The sequence below is a fragment of the Sceloporus undulatus genome, chromosome 1, assembly GCF_019175285.1.
Source record: "Sceloporus undulatus isolate JIND9_A2432 ecotype Alabama chromosome 1, SceUnd_v1.1, whole genome shotgun sequence".
Classification (NCBI taxonomy): Eukaryota; Metazoa; Chordata; class Lepidosauria; order Squamata; family Phrynosomatidae; genus Sceloporus; species Sceloporus undulatus.
Window position 1 is genome coordinate 1,279,291 of NC_056522.1, and position 17,158 is coordinate 1,296,448.

At 46.9% G+C, this 17,158-nt stretch overlaps 1 protein-coding gene across 7 annotated transcripts in view; it reads right to left on the reverse strand.

The window, feature by feature from the left end:
- The window catches only part of DNMT3A (DNA methyltransferase 3 alpha), a 160,789-nt gene that overhangs the window by 18,187 nt on the left and 125,444 nt on the right, over positions 1–17,158 (reverse strand). For all 7 annotated transcript variants that reach the window (XR_006101619.1, XM_042447177.1, XM_042447178.1 and 4 more), the window contains 2 exons: positions 3,145–3,357; positions 582–740 (listed from right to left, as the gene is read on the reverse strand). Coding sequence is in view for 6 of the 7 variants with exons in the window: in XM_042447177.1 (XP_042303111.1) it covers positions 582–740; positions 3,145–3,357 (372 nt within the window). In the remaining variant the exon portion in view is untranslated. The remainder of the gene's footprint in view (positions 1–581; positions 741–3,144; positions 3,358–17,158) is intronic.

The following is a 17,158-nucleotide window of genomic DNA, read 5'->3' on the forward strand; positions in this document are numbered from 1 at the left end:
CTTTTATTTGTATTTTCTGCCTCAGCAGAGAATAAAAACAACAATACAATACGAAATGCAATACTACCTAAAAATACAATCAATAAAACAACAACAATATTACTGCCAATCACTAAAAGGCCAAATCGTCGTCAATTTTCCATACTATCAAGTCAGAGTGGATATTTTTAGTATTTTTATATCTGAAAAAAGATCTTGGCAACATTATGAAATAATAAAACAAGGCATCATGAAGTTTTTGTTGGCTTTGCACCAAAACACCAGCCAGCAAGAGCCAGATGCAAGAAATGCTTCCTCCCTTTTCCAACTTGACCCTCTCTGCAGAGTGTACCTGCAACTATATGCTGATTGTATCAGTTTCATACCACCTCAACTGCCATAGCTCCATCCTATAAAATAATGGGATTTGTAGTTAAAGGACTTGAAATTTTCCGCCTATCGCTCTCTAGCAGAGAATTCCAAGCCCCTTCCCAAGCCTCCAGCTTTCCACAGCTGAAGTGGTATGAGGCATGTGCCAGCACCGAGTAGATGCAGCCCTGGTCAGTTACCAGACCAGCTACATGTCTACTACAGCCACTCACCACAGAGAACTTGCCATCCCCAAACCACATGACCCAGCGGGTGCCTTCGGCCGCCCGGCTCCTGCCAGTCATCCACCAGGAAACGATGCGGCCCGGCCACCAGGAGAATCCACGCAGCTTCCCCCAGACCAGCTCTCCGATGCCAAACCCCCGGCCATCCTGCGGTTGGGAAGGGAAAGGGAGTCAGATGCAGGCCAAAAGCCAGAGCCAAGTGAAAGCAGAGGGCTCTGGAAGGTGACTGAATATGAGAGAGCTAGAGAAATGGAAGGGAATGGGGCAAGGTAAGGAGATGTCCCTTGAGAAAGCTGCCTAGGAGACAGAATTAAGGTAAACAACATGCCCCCACTGGACCTCTTAAGCTTCTTAGAATCATAAAATTCTAGAGTTGGAAGAGACCACAAGGGCCATCCATCCAGTCCAACCTCCTGACATGCAGGAACTCTCAATCAAAGCACCCCCAAAAGATAACCATCCAGCCTCTGTTTAAAGACCTCCGAAGAAGGAGGCTCCACCACTCTCTGAGGCAGCAGTGTCTTCCACTGTCAAACAGCTCTTACTGTCAGGAAGTTCCTCCTAATGCTTAGGTAGAATCTTTCTTTGCAGTTTGCATCCATTATTCTGGGTTCTATTCTCTGGAGTCGCAGAAAACAAGTTCCTCCATCCCTTTAAATACTTGAATACCCCTATTCTATATCTATGCATTTCATTTTTTCTGCCTAAGTGCAGTACTTTACATTTCTCTATTATGAAATTCATTTTGCTAGCTTTGGCCCAGCTTTCTAGTCTATTCAGGTCATTTTGGATCTTGATCCTGTCCTCTGGAGTATTAGCTATTCCTCCTAATTTGGTGTCATCTGCAAATTTGATAAGTATGCTCCCAATTCTGTCATCCAAGCCATTGATAAAGATGTTGAACAGTACTGGGCCCAGGACAGAGCCTCACTGGACACCCCACTGGTCACTTCTCTCCAGGATGAAAAGGAGCCATTGCTGACCACCCTTTGGGATCAGCCGGTCAACCAATTACAGATCCATGTAACAGTTCCTTTGTCTAGCCCACATTTTACAAGCTTCTTTGCAAGAATGTCATGGGGAACTTTGTCAAAGGCCTTACTGAAATCAAGATATACTACATCCACAGCATTCCCTTCATCTACCAATCTGGTCATTTTATCAAAGAAAGAGATCAGGTTTGTCTGGCATGACTTCTTTCTCTGAAACCCATGTTGACTTTTTGTGATTATGGCATTGCCTTCTAGATGTTCACAGACTCTCTGTTTAATGATCTGCTCCAGAATCTTTCCTGGGATTGATGTCAGACTGACTGGATGATAATTGTTGGGATCCTCCTTTTTCCCCTTTTTGAAGATGGGGACAACGTTTGCCCTCCGCCAGTCTGCTGGGATTTCCCCTCTTCTCCAGGAGTCCTCAAAGACTATTATTGCCAATGGCTCCGATATTACATTTGCCAGTTCTTTTAATATCCTTGGATGTAGTTCATCTGGTCCCGGAGACTTAAATTCATTTAGATTAACCAGGTATTCTTGTACTATCTCTTTACTTATTCTGTACTGAAATGCCCCTATTCTGTCCTCTGCTCCATTATCTTCAGGTTGAGCCCCTTTTCCTTTTCTGAGAAGACGGAGGCAAAGAAGGTCTTGAGTAACTCTGCCTTTTCTCTGTCTTCTGTTAGCATTTTGCCATCTTCTCCACGCAGTGAACCTACCATTTCCATCTTCTTCCTTTTGCTGCGGACATATCCAAAAAAGCCCTTTTTGTTCTTCTTAACCTCTCTTGCAAGACTGAGTTCATTCTGCGCTTGAGCTTTTCTGACTTTACCCTACAAATGCCTGCTATTTCTTTGAATTCCCCTTTAGTGATTTCCCCCTTTTCCCATTTCTTATACATCTTCCGTTTCAAACTTAGCTCTGTTCCTCAGTCAACCATCATAGTTTCTTGAGACACCTTCCATTTTTTCCTCCTCGTTGGAACAGTTTGAAATTGTGCTTTCAGTATCTTTTGGGAAACTGCTATTTGTCTTGAACTCCCTTCTCTTTTACTATTCCTGACAATGGGATCACCTCCAGTATTTCCCCAAATTTACTGAAATAGAGCTTTCCTAAAGTCTAGAATGCATGTCTGACTATGCTTGGCTTTTTCCTTTCCATCTGCTGCTCTGCACCTTCTTGACTTAAACCTCTCCCTGCTTTATTCCATTCCCCTCTTGGACTATTCATCCGACCACCTTGGACAATTTTCTGTGGCCATCCATCCTTAGATGGGGGGACCATGGTGAATCCTTGCAGCTCTTGAAACACAAGAGCAGCTGCTGCATAAACATAAAGCAGCAGTAGTATTAAGGCACCTTCTTCCATCAGGGTGCCTCTCCAATGGGAGAAGGTGCGATTGCTAACATTCTCCCTTCCACACAACTCACACAAGGGCAGCATGTAAGACAGTCTCAGGAACTGAGGCAACAGCTCCTGTTTTGCAGAATGTCAGGAGATAAACGTGGGCAAACCTCCCATACCTGGAAATAGAAAACAGGGGGAGGGTTCCTCACCTCGTATTCTGGCTCATCATCAGCTGATTTGGACATGCCCTTGTCGGCAGCATCAGGTCCCACAGGTTCCGGTGTGGTGGCCACATTGGGGGAAGCCGGGTCAGTGGGCTGCTGGGAGGCCGGAGGGCTGGCCTCCTCCTCCTTCTGGGGCTCGCTCTGGGGGGTCTCCTCCACTGCGTTCATCCCAGCAATGACCTTAGCTTTCTTTTCAGCCTGCAGGAATGGACGACGGGGTGGGAAAGAGGACAAAAACAATGTCCTGAAAACTGCAGAACCCCCCAAATTCAGTGGGACTTACTTCTAAGTAAACATATGTATGTCTCCACTGCAAGTTCAAAGGTAATAGTGCCTAACCTCTGACTAATGACGCTTGCTCTGTATCTCTGTTTATTTATGTGACAGCTAGAGTTTTGCTTATGCAAAATATTTGGGACCAGAAGTATTTTGGATTTTGGAATACTTGCATATAAGTACATAATGAAATGTCTTGGAGATGGGACCCAAGTATACACACAAAATTCATTGGTCTTTCATATCCACCTTTTACACATAGCTGAAGGTAATTCTGTAAACCATATTTTTAATAATTTTGTGCATGAAACAAAGCTTGCGTACCATCAGAAAGCAAATATGTTACTATCTCAGCCATCTATAAAAAAGCTTTAGTTGTTGGAGAATTTCAGAATTCCTGATATGCAAGACTCAACCTGTATTAAATTTTTTATATACCACTCTATATTGCAGACCTCTGGAATAAAATCAGTTTAAGCAATTTAAAATTTGAAACAATAAAATAATTTCATAGAATCATAGAACTGTACAGTTGGAAGAGACCACAGGGGCCATCGAGTCCAACCCCCTTTTGCCATGCAGGAAATCTAAATCAAGGCATCCTCGACAGACAGCCATCCAGCCTCTGCTTAAAGACCTCCAAGGAAGGAGACTCCACTACACTCCGAGGAAGGAGTTTGTTCCACTGTTGAACAGCCCTTACTGTCAGGAAGTTCCTCCTAATGTTCAGGTGGAATCTCTTTTCCTGTAGCTTGCATCCATTGTTCCGGGTTCTGTTCTCTGGAGCAGCAGAAAACAAGCTTGTTCCCTCCTCAATATGACATCCCTTCAAAGATTTAAACAGGGCTATCATATCCCCTCTTAACCTTCTCTTCTCCAGGCTAAACATCCCCAGCTCCATCAGTCATTCCTCAAAGGGCTTCATGGTTTCCAGACCTTTCACCATTTTAGTCGTCCTCCTTTGGACACATGGCTCCAGTTTCTCAATGTCCTTTTTGAATTGTGGTGCCCAGAACTGGACACAATATTATCCCAGGTGGGGCCTGACCAAAGCAGAATAGAGTGGCACTATGACTTCCCTTGATCTGAACACTATACTTTTATTGATGAAGCCTAAAATTGCATTGGCCTTTTTAGCTGCCGCATCACACTGTTGACTCATGTTCAATTTTAAACTATTTAAAAACATATTAAACAACTGAATAATGTAAAAGCTGAATAATTTAAAAAGAGAAAATAGTCTAAAACCAAGCAGAGTCTTGAGTGCAAACCATAGTAAAGGAAATACAAAAGTTGCTGGAGACGCAATAGCAGCGGTACCCTGGACCTCAAAGGAGTACTTTTTTGTGTTGCTAATGGCATTTAAATTTTATTTCATGGACTTTAAAATGCTTCCCAGCACCACAAGGCCAGGAGTGGCCTGCCTACATAGATATCTCTCCATACCATCTTGACTCAGAACAACACCAGCAACATCTTGACAAGATGCAGCCCTGTCCTGTCCCTAACATGGCCAATTTCTCCCCTCCTGTATGGTTTTTAACACCTTTGCCTAATGAAAAAGCTAGCAGAGTTTTGAAAACTTGCAACATGTATTTTGTGCATTTTGTTAATCACCTCTCTCTCTCTCAACATATCTGCTTTTATTACAAGCCACTGTTTACTGAATCAAGAAGTTCTGCTAATTGTCCTGATTGAGATTTTCTTGATTTCAGCTTGAAACGGAACTGGAAAGTAGACCAGATTGAGTGAGCAAAGTTGAAGATAATGCATTCTTCCTCAGCAAAAGCAACTTAAAAAGCTGATATAAAATATAGAAGACACGGCTTTCTTTGGGACTTATGTGTATGTGCCTTCAAGTCACCCATTGACAAACAGCAATCCCATCCATTTCATAGGGCTTTCTTAAGCAAGGAAAGCTGAGAAGTGGTTTTGCCAGCTCCTTCCTCAGAAATACAGTGTACAGCACCTAGGATTTCTTGGCGATGTCCCATCCAAGTACTAAGCAGGGCTGACCCTACAAGATCAGACAGGACCTGGTGCCTTTAGCATATTTGCTTTCCATTATTACAATGTTCCAATAAATTAATTTCCACATAAAGCTCTTAATCTGTTTGACTAGAAGAGTTAAAGGAAAAGTGCTATGTCAGCTAAAATTATTGAGAGTTGGGAAATTTCCCACTTCTTCTTTGGGAAAAACCACATCACTGGTAGCCTTCTTCCCTCTGTGCCGAGGGTTCAAGTCCCGCCACGGACACCCTCCTCTCCCCCAGAAAATCCTCTCTTGCACCCTCCCAGAAGGCGCTCCGCCGACAAACAGAAACCTCCAAGGGCCCCACGGCCCAGCTCCTCTTCCCATTTTGTGCACACTAGGCACCCTGTTGTTGCCTTTGGGCATGGCTATTATTCTTTTAAGGAAATATGGAATCAAGACGATGCAAAGAAACAACCTGAGCAGCCCCACCATCATTCCCTTTGGTCTTGGAGGAAGTGCCCAAAAGATACCACTAGGACACTGAAGAGAAAGAAATCCTGTGAGATGGAGGCTGGGAAACCCTCTTCTCATTATCTGAGACACAAAGGTCTCCACGAACCCCTGGAGAGCTTCATCTCACGATAGGCTTAGGGAGCTGGGTGGGTATAGCCTGGAGAAGAATGATATGGGGAAGAAGGTGATATGAAAACCCTATTTAAGCATTTGAAGGGATGAGGGAGCAAGCTTGTTTTTTGCTGCTCCAGAGAACAGGGACCGGAACAATAGATGGAAGCTCCAGGAAAAGAGATTCCAGCTCAACGTTCGACAGTGGAACCAGTTCCCTTGCAGATGTTGGTGGAGTCTCCTTCTTTGGAGGCTGCTTTTAAGCAGGGGCTGGAAAACACATTCGGGGGGTTAAGGATGCTGTGAGGGTGGGATGTAGAGTCATAAGGAAAATGTACAATGTGGGTTTTAATAGTAACCAGGCCTTAAAGGGTGACTGTGAGCCATGGTGCTTGGGCATTTGGGCAGGCGGTGACATCAAAAGGATGGTCGGCGGGTGCTGTGGAGTGCTGCCAGCCTGAAAAGTCACTCAGGAGGGAGGCTGGATCCTTTGTGGCCCCAGAGGTAGAGGCAAGGCCTAGTAGCCTCACGGAGCCTTTGCTAGAATAGTGATGAGCATTGTACCTCAGAGAGGGTTGTCACTAGTGTGGATGGTGTCGAGGTCTATAGTGTTGTACACAGTGGAACTTCTTCTAAGAATAAAAGCCTCATCTGAGAGAAGTCTACAGGGTCCCTTTGCTCATTCAGAAAGGGAGAGACAGGTCTTTCTCCAGCTCACAAGCTGCTGACTACAGTCACGAAGGTGGAAAACCTGGTGCCAAACATTGTCGTGTTGCCTCATGCGGCGCTGCGCAACATCAAAAGCGTTTGAACAGGTATGTGTGAGTGTCTTAGAGGGAAGTCATAGTGCCACTCTATTCTGCCTGGGTCAGGCCCCGCCTGGAGTACTGTGTCCAAGTCTGGGCACCACAATTCAAAAAGGATGTTGGCAATTTGGAGTGTGCCCAAAGGAGGGCCACCAAAATGGTGAAGGGTCTGAAAGAAGTAGGGAGCTGGGGATGTTTAACCTGGAGAAGAGAAGGGTAAGAGCTGATAAGAAGGTTAAAGAGCTCCAGGAACAGAGATTCCAGCTCAACATCAGGAGGAGCTTCCTGACAGTAAGGGCTGTTCAGCAGTGGAACACACTCCCTTAGATCGTGATGAAGCCTCCCTCTTTGGAGGCTGTCTTTAAGCAGAGGCTGGGTGGCCATCTGCCAATGGGGGTGCTTTGATTGAGAGTTCCTGCATGGCAGAAGAAGGGGGTTGGACTGGATCAGGGCCCTTGGAGTCTCTTCCAACTCTAGGATTCTATGAATCAGTGTATTCTCAGTAGGAGAGAAAGGATTCCACATCAACATTTGGAAGAGCCTCCGGAGGGTAAGGTTTGCACAACAATGGAGGAGGCTGCTGTCTTGGAGGGCGGTGGAGTCTCCTTTGGAGGTTTATATACAACTGCCAAATGGCCATCTGTCAGGGATGCTTTGCTTGTGGCCCTGCATGGCTGGGGGTTGGACTGGATAGCCCTTGAGGTCTCTTCCAACTCTATGGCCCTATGCCTGGTATGTGCCCTTTGGATCGGATCACCTCTGTGCTCCCTAAAACTGCAACCCCTTTCCACCCAGAAAGAAGGCAGTCTCTTGAAGCATGCCAGAGCAAAGTCAATGAGCACTGCAAAACGTAGAGCCCAGTAGGGTTAAAGCTGTAGCTTCCAGGGTGGGCTAAGCCCCAGATGGCCACCACAAGCCAATGCAAGCCCCACAAGGCTCTCTCTCTTCCCCCACGCCTCCAAGTTCTCTAGTTCTTCGCAGGTGCAGTGAGGCAACTAATACAACTTCGAAAAAGAGTGCCCAAGTGAGTGTGAGGGAGACGGCGCACAGAGTTTCTCATGGGCAGGTCTACATTTCCAGTCAGGAAAAAAGAAAAAACCCACAACCCTGGCAATCTGTGGTGTGACCACCAAGATTCCATCGATCAAAAGCATGGCTGCCTCTCCCACAGCCCTGGCCACAAGGCACACTTTAGGTGTATTTTGCGGCTAGAGAAAGCAGTGGGAGAGGTGGTGAATTTGGCTTTTTAAAGGCAGCCCTCCTTCGTCACGGGGCTTCCTTGCTCGCCTGCCTAGCAACAGACCCAAAATGGCCTCCAAGGCTAATAAGGTGGCTGCCAATCTCCATGCCGCAAAGCATCCAAATTTGACCCCAGCAACAGACCAGCTCAAGAGCTAAAGCACAGCAGGAGGCTGGACTGGATGTGCTTGCCAACACCTGAAGCTTCAGAGAAAGGCAGTGCCACTCCTATGCAGGTTTACTCCGTTGTCAGTCCAGCTATTTTCAGGGATTTACTTATACACACACCAAGGTTGATGCAATTACAAGTGCCGCGCAATGCCCTTTGGGACAGGAGGGCAGCCACTGCCAGGTCCAAACCCAGCGCAAGGCAGGCAAGACTGTGCTGCACCTGCATTGCAGAAATAATGCAGAAATAAAGCGACACTAATTTCAATGCCATGGCTCCATCCTCTTGGATCCTGGAATTTGGAGTTTGGTGGAGTACCAGAGCTATCAGCGAGCCTAAATATCATACATCTAGTATCTCATTTATTAGGTACCAAATAAATAATCTCTGTTTATACCTTCTATCTACATAGTGTCTGGCTGAGTTTATCAGACACTCTGATTCTATTTAATTCTGGTAGAAATAATTTGAGTTACTGCCTTTATGCCTCTACTGTTTGCTGATGCTATGTAAGTTGTATTTTTACCTTTGTAACAATTGGTGACTGATGTATGGCATTTTTGCTGTTTTTAAAAATCTGTTCACTGCTTCTGCAGCACTATATTGATAAAAGGAAATCTAATGTAACTCTACAGGATTACTATTATCTCTTTGGTATCTTGACAAGTTATCAGCATAACAGAGGCACACAGGTTTCCTCTTTGGCAAACTGTGTAGGACATCCTTGTGGATGATTGTACAGTCGATCCTTCTTATACACAGATTTTTTATACACGGATTCAAGCATCCATGGTTTGAAAATATTCCAAAAAAGTATACATTTCAAGTATCAAACCCTGATCTTTCCATTTTACATAAGAGACACCATTTTGCTATGCCACTGTATTTAATGGGACTTGAGCATCCACAGATTTTGTTATCCACGGATGGGGGATCTTGGAACCAAACCCCAGCAGATAACAAGGGTCCACTGTACTCCAGTTGGCCCTCCACGCTTGCCTTTTGCGGATGTGATTGTTTACGGTTTTGATTAATATGTTCTCTATATGAATCTCTAAGTCCTCCAGCGCAATTCTGTCAGAGGATGACCATAGAGTTGTGCTGTAGAACCTAGAAGACTCTAGAGAAAACACTTCTCTAGGCATTTATCTGTTGGTCCTCCAGCATGATTCTATGTTCATCCTCTGGCAGATGTTGACCACAGAGTTGAACTGGGGAACCTGGAGATTCCTAGAGAGGTGCTTTCTTAGGTAAAAAGAATAGTGTTTTTTTATTTGTGGTTTTTCTACATTCACGGAGGTCCTTCACGCCTAACCCTAGCGAATGTGGAGGGACCACAGTGCTTATATCACGGTCTCAATCAATTTGCTTTAGATTAATTCAACTGTATTCCTGGTCCAGAGAATGCTGGGAAAGATGGTCAGTGCTGGATCTACCAGTGAAACAAAGTGTTCCTCTGGATACTAAAATCTGTGGGTGCTGAAGTCCTATTAAATACAATAGCATAGTAAAAATGGTGTCCCTTATATAAAATGGCAAAATCAAGGCTTGCCTGTTAAGTAGAAAGCTCACCCAAAACACCTCACTTGGATTCAACGCTGCTGTCATTTTAAAGGACTTTACCTTCCCCAGCCTGACTTCCTGCACATGCTGCTCTTTCTGAACAGTACAGTAACATCCAAAACCCACAAAACAGTGATACCTTTATTGGACCAACCAAAATGCATAAACTATATGTCGCAAGCTTTCAAAGCTCTACTGGCTTCTCCATCAGGCATTATAGCTGATGAAGAAGCCAGTGGAGCTTTGAAGGCTTGCGACATATATTTTAAGCATTTTGGTTGGCCCAATAAAGCTATCACTGTTTTGTGGATTTGGGATGCTATATGGTCAACATGCTACCCCTGGATATGTTTTCTGAACAGTGCTGCATTTATTTATTTATGTCTTAAAATCATTTTTATTTTAATTCTGATTCTATGAAGAGGCTGTAAATCCTTAACATGAAGAACAGGACAGCCTCTGTGGATCAAGAGTCTCTTGGTGAATTCCATGGCACCGATTGGGGCTGCATCTGCACTGAGGAAATAATCCAGTCCGACCCCACTTTAACTGCCATGGCTCAATGCTATGGAGTTGAGATTTGGATTTGTGAGATGTTTTTCCTCCTGTCAGAGTGCTCTGGTGCCCTATCGAACTACAAATCCCAGAATTCCATAGCATTGAGCCATGGCAGGTAAAGCGGTGCCAAACTGCATTATTTCTGCAGTGCAGACGCAGCCTTGGCCATCTGCAAGGCATCCTAAAAGTTAGCTCCTCTCCATCAAAGAAATGTTTTGCTACCAAATGCCTTTCAGTTACAAGTTGGGGCTAATGAGTGACCCAAGTGGGACCCCTGTTTTGAAGAGAAAACCCTTCATGGAAGCTGCAGGAGTTTTTGTTCTGTGAGGCAGGTTTATTTGTTTGAAACTGTGGTTAGAGTACTGGCCTTGGACCAAGGGAACACCTGGGTGCAAATGCTCACAGCCACAAAATCTCTTGTTGCTTTGGCAAATTCCCCTCATCCCAAGGAGGACGGGCACGATCCCCTCCTGAGCGCCTTGAAGAAAAGGCAGGCAAACAAATACCTCCTAGTAAGTCCCACCTAAACCACTCTTTGCAAACTGTGCAAAGAGACTCCTCCGAAGGGTCCAGCTGCTCACTGGGAAGACGATTTTGAAGGAGGAAGTCTCTTTATTGAAGGTCCCTGGGCTGTTTTGGCTTCCAAAAGGCCTTCATTAACTTTTCCAACAGGGCCTCCCATTCCAAACTGGAACACCTCTCTGAAATTGCCCCACAAATTTCTGGCAGGACAAGAGGAGGTGGCTCTATGGGGCCTCAAGGGAGAGAGATATGGCCATCTACAAAGGATGGGGTGGAGGGTGTCCTTTGTAGATGCTTCTTTTCTCTCCTGTAACCAAAGTGACACCAAACAGCTCTGGTTGTAAACCAACCCTGAATGAGCCAAGGGGCCGGCTGGCAGCTGGAACAGGACAGAAGTGGCCCATAAGCCCCCCCCCCCCCCCCCAGTATGCCAGGCATTGGCACCATATTTGTGCTCATTGACTACAATTGTTTCTTTGTTTCCTGGAAACTTTCCACCATTGTATAGTGGTTTGAGTGCTGGACTATAACTCTGGAGACCAGGGTTCAAATCCCAGTTTGGCCATGGAAATTTGGGACCTTGGGGAAGTCACTCTCTCAGCCTCAGAGGATGGCAATTGCAAACCCCCCCCCCATAGGTTTGCCTTAGGGTTGTAAGAGCAAAGGAATACCCAGCTTGTTGGGGGCAACTGGCTAACACATTGTAAACCACTTAGAAATGCTCGGCACTATAAAGCAGTACAGAAATGTATGTGCTATTGCTATTGCTATGAAACAACTTGAAGGCACACAACAACAACAATAACAACTCCACAGAATGGCAAATGATGGCTCACGGACCGACAACAATCTCTGGACCACCACTTTTGCGTAGCACCAGCTGGTCTACAGTTGAAACCAGCCTGGACTAAGAACCTCACTGGACTAGAAGGGCAATGGATAAAGACCGAAACAAGCAAGGAACCCAAGGGTGCATCTGCAACTATGCTGCCTGTCTGGCTGGCTCTGGAGCATTAACAAGGCAGACACATCGACAAACTGCTAACCAGAGGCAGCCGGAGGCAGGTTACAACTTGGTGTGGGAGATGCATCACTTCCTAGTGCAGAAACAAACAACAGAGAGGCCTGTTTCCTTTGTGCGCTGTTGCCTTTGGACACATGCAAAGCCAGACTGAAATTTTGGGGCCCTGCAGCAGTTACAAAAACAGGGCCTCTTGGCACACCAACCACATCTTTAGCCCTTCACCTGCAGTGAGACTGACATAGTGATCCTATGCAAGTAGGTGCATCCCCCCCCCCAGTGACACATAAGACTGATGAGAACAGAAACACCAAATGGATCAGGAAGCAATGGAGGCGGAAGAAGAGGTGAGAGTGGAGGCAAGCCTTGGCAGGGAAAAGCAGGGGCACTGCCCCTTAAGTAAGGCTTCTGCTCTCCAAAGGAGATTTTAATTCACCAAAGTTCTAGCATTCTAGAGGCTGAGACACTGAAAACCCCTCACCCCCAGATCTCCTCTTCTATTTGCTGTTTGCCCTCCCTTCTGCCTATATCTTTTCTTTGGATATTTAAACTCCATTTCCAAACATGTAAAGGTATCTATCTGCATTATATTAATTTGTATGTTTTGTAATTTGAGGATTATTTCATGAGGTTTTAATGTTGTAAATTGTATGCTTTGTATGTATTTTATCTGTTATGATCCCACCTCGATCCATTGGGAGAGGCGGGAAATAGAAATATATTATTATTATTATTATTATTATTATTATTATTATTATTATTATTATTATTATTGTCATTCCCCAAGGTTGTCAAATCTGTAGGGGACAATGTCCATCTCCGTTACTAAGCCCAAGAGCCAGGGTTGTCCAAGGTGATGCTGAGGTCATGTGTCCAGCATGACGGCACCAAATCCTGCTACCTAAAATTTTAAGTGACTACAATGCTGGACATTTAGGGACTGGTGGAAAATTTTCACCAAGGAGCACAGTTTTTGTTTTAGGGGCAACGCCCGTATCCTTCCTCTTTCAAGAAATTGTAGCAACTGAACCACTGAGGTCAAGTGGATCTTATGTAAACCCTAAAAAAGCATGCAATCCTCCTTTGGGGAAAGGTGAAAGTGAGCTAAATGAACTCAGGGCGAGGAGCAGCAGCCGTTCTTCCGTGAAATGACCTGCATCGCTCTGGGGAAAAAAGAAAGAGGATTGCTCATCTATATCGCAAGCACAGACTGAAGAGTAGCCCAGATCATGCACTCAAATAATGCTCAGCTTAGGCACACTGGTCTTTTCTGCCCAGGACACACTCACAACATTGTGGGCACATTCTTTTCTTGTATTTCCCCCCCAAATGCTGTATAAAGAGGCTCTAACAAAATGGTTATTAACTTCTCTATGTACTTGCACTTTATCATAGAAGAGATGTGCGTGGAACCCAAATCTTGATTCTGAGCCTTCTAATTTTAACAGCTTTTTCCTGCCACCGTCAATGTCATAATCTTTTCAAGTGCTGCGCTCTTTATCTTTTAAGAACTGTTTTGCCTTTCAACTTTTGTACTCTACTACGTTTTTTCCTTTTACTTTGTACTTTGTTTTAGCTGGGTTCTGTGCTGGGAAACAGTCATCCCTCCACTTTTGCAGTTTGGGCTTTTGCGGATTTGATTCGTCACAGATTTTATTAAGATGTTGCTGGCTCTCCAGCACAACTCTATGGTCAACATCCACCAAAAGTTGTGCTGAAGGACCTAGAGGTTCCTAGAGAGAACACCTCTCTAGGCATCTGCAGGTCCTCCAGTGCAATTCTATGGTCATCCTCTGGCAGATCTTGACCGTAGAGTTGCACTGGAGGACCTGGAGATTCCTAGAGAGGCATTCTCTCTGGTAACAAGAACAGTGCTTTTTTATTTGTAGTTCTTCCACATCCACGGGGGTCCTTCAGCCCGACCCCAGCAAATGTGCAGGGACCACTGTATTGTACATATACAGTGCATCAGTCTAGAAATGTGAGTCAAAAAACCTGAAGCCAGCTTATCCAGAACTCAATCTAAGGAGTGTTCTTTCACTTTTCTTTTGACAAGGCAGCCCTCCCGGGTGGAAGGCCAGAGCGCAATCTGCCCTGGGAGCCCGGACTCCCCTCCGCTCTCTCATCCATCAGCCTTTAGTCTGAACACAGTCAGCCAAGGCCTGCTGGGATTTGGCAAGTGCTTTGGCATTGTTTTCCTTGCTCCATCCTTTAGATCCATGGTTACAACCTCTAAGTTTTACCCTCAATTTATCCACAAATCCATAATCTTGGCCCCAAAACCTTCCCTCAACTTGTACATGAGGTTGGCTTCTAGTTGAATATATATGGCAAATACAATAAAATAAACAAGGAAAAATTCAGACAGGAACCCAAGGAGCCCCAAAGACACTTTGCTTGCTCAAAGGAGGACTGACTGCACTTGGGGTCGGTGGTCAGGGGGAGTCCCATTCTTCCCTCCCATTTTCACCCCGTTCCCCTAAAACCCTCCTCCATCAGCCTGTGGTTGGGCTCCCTTGCTGTAGCTGCCTGGACCCATTTACTAAACTTGCAGACTGAAGCATTCCCAGCTGTCATGTTTGCTCCCATTGGGAGGTCGCTTACCCACAGGGCTGCCCTGTCTAACCCACAGGAAGCCGATGTGGGTTTGGCACAACATGGAAGGCTCCTTCTGGCTTATCTTTGCTTGCAAGAGCCGGGCTCTGAAGTCTGCAGAAAAGGCTTCCTTTTTCCTCCCCTCCGGCTCAAGGCTGCTGAGAGCTTTGAAACTTCCTTACAGGGGCCTTCCAAGCTCACTTTCCTTTTTCCTTCTGGTCTGGGAACTGTCAGCACCTTTTCTTTTTCTGTGGCCCTCCCACCCCACTGGGGAGTCCTCCCCCCAAACAAAATGGGCTCAATTGTCCAGACAAAATTGCAAGGCAATAAATGGGGGTGTTGGGGAAACAGAACTGTCTTTTGCAGTAAGAACAGCAGCAGTAACCACAAAATCTTGAATCTTGTGGCACTGCGGGGGAAAAGGAAACCCCTCAGTTTGGCGTGGCTGCATTGGGGGATGAGGTCTGCCACCCTAAACCATTCAGATCAAATGTAAGAAACAAATGGGGAGCATGAGCTTTCGTAGACTTCAGTCTATTTCCTCAGATGCCACCAAATGCATCTGAGGAAGTAGACTGATGTCTAAGAAAGTTCATGCTGTCAACTTTTCTTTCTTTCTTTCAGTGAGTCTCAAAGGTGCTACAAGATCTCTCTACGTACTGATGCTACAGACTAAGACGGCTGTATCTTTGAATTCAGATAAAATGGTGTAGTCTTTGAGGTGCCACAAGAATCTCTGTTGTCCTGTATGGGAAGTGGGTGCCCCAAAGGACCTAAAAGTGGTGGGAGTTGAGGGCCTGGCCCCCCCAGAAACAGGCAGGCGGAGGGGTCACCCACGGCTGGTCAGCCGAGCTCAGGCCAAAGCTGAGGGAAGGAAGGGAAGCAAGGACCGGGGAAAGGTACCTGAGAAAGATGGGTCGGGATGGGGATTTGTGGTGCTCCAGAGACTACTAGACTGTAACTCCCAGCATTCCTTACCAGTGGCAACGCATGCTAAGACTGAAGGGAACTGTAATCCAACAACAGCCAATGTGGGGGAATTGCCCTGGGTGACCTTGGCCAAGCCCCACTCTCTCAGCCTCAAAGGAAGGCTGTGTGAGAGCGCTTGCCCACCTCAGTGCCCACCTTTCTTCTTCCTCTGGCTGGTCCGAGGTCTTGGCTGACCATTGATAGCTGGCCCACTCTGGGCCCACTTGCCGGCTTGAGGCCAACCCCCAGAAATACTCTCTCTGTACAAGGCAAGAGTACAACTTTTTGCAAACCAAGTCCTTCTTCCACCTGCAAAGTCCACCTCTCAGGCACCTCAGGAAAGAAAGCAAAGCCATACTGAGGTCTGGGTTCAAATCCAACAAACCCCATCCTGAGTGAGTGGCTATCTGGGGCTAGTCCTGGCCCAGATACACCCCCAGCTGGACCTTTTCACCACCGCAAGGAAAGGAAAGGGTAACTGTCCTGTCCCCTTCCCCCTTTAAGTTGTGGGCTGTGAGGCAGTGTAGGGGCAGGGGGGGGCAAGAAGAAGGCCCTGCAACTCTCCTTCCTCCTTCTTGCACTGGGCTTTGTTCTTGGCCCCCACCCCAACACCATCCCAACACCCCAACTCTCCCCAAGGCCCCAAGCCCTTCTGCTCAGCCTGGCCCCCCATCTTGCCCCCCACAAGGCAACTGCTTTCAGGGCTTCATCCAAGCCCCCCCCATACCTGGTTCCCCTTCAGGAAAGAGCAGCCCAAGGAGTGTCAGAGGTGCCCCCAATAAAGAGGAGCAACCCCCATTCTTTCTACAAATACAAACCATATCTTGGTATCCCCCCCAGAAAGGGCAGTGAAAGGTGGGTCCCCAGCCCCAAATGGCGCTCCCTCCCCCTTTCTGCACCCCAAAAGGGAGCCCTGACAGCTGGGGAGGGGGCAGTCTCTCAAGTGACCCCCAAAGTGCCACTCTCCCCCCTTCAATGTGTGGGCTGCCAAAAAGACCCCCCTTTGCTCCTCTGCCTGGAAGGGGGAAGGAGAAACCCACAGGACCTCCCCCCCTTTGCAAACTTCTAGGGCCAGGGATGCAAAGCCAGGGAGTCTGGGGGGGGGGTTGAGTCTGGGGGGTCCCCCTCCCCTCCAAAGAAACCAATAGGAATAGAAAAATGCAAACTTCTGGGGGCTTTGCTGTTATTTTGGGGCAGATTTCCCCCTCTTTTGGGGGGAGACTTTCCTTCTTCCTCCCAGGATTGCAAAGTGGGGAGGGGGGCAAAGGTCCTGACTTTTGCAAAGCGAGCCCCAGTTCTCCCCCCCAAAGGGACCCCTCTTTCCAAGGCAACCAAAGGGAGACCCCCCCAAACCTTGCAAAGCGAGGAGGGGGCCGCCTTCCGGCATGGCTGGCTCCGTCCTCCGGGGGTCTCCTGGGTCCGGTTGGGGGGGGCCCGGGGGGGGCAGGGGAGGGGGCAGCCGCCAACCTTCTTTGTCTGGGAAACTCCGGCCCACGTGACGCAGGGAGGCGCTCCTGATTGGCTACTCAGCCCCAGGAAGGGGGGGCAAAGGACCCCAGAGAGAGAGAGAGAGAGAGAGAGAGAGGAGGGGGGTCTCCGTCGCGCGCCAAAACAACCCTTTAGGAAAGGGAGCCCCCCCCAAGAGTCCTTCCTTGGAAAAACTGGGGGGTGCAAAGGGGGGG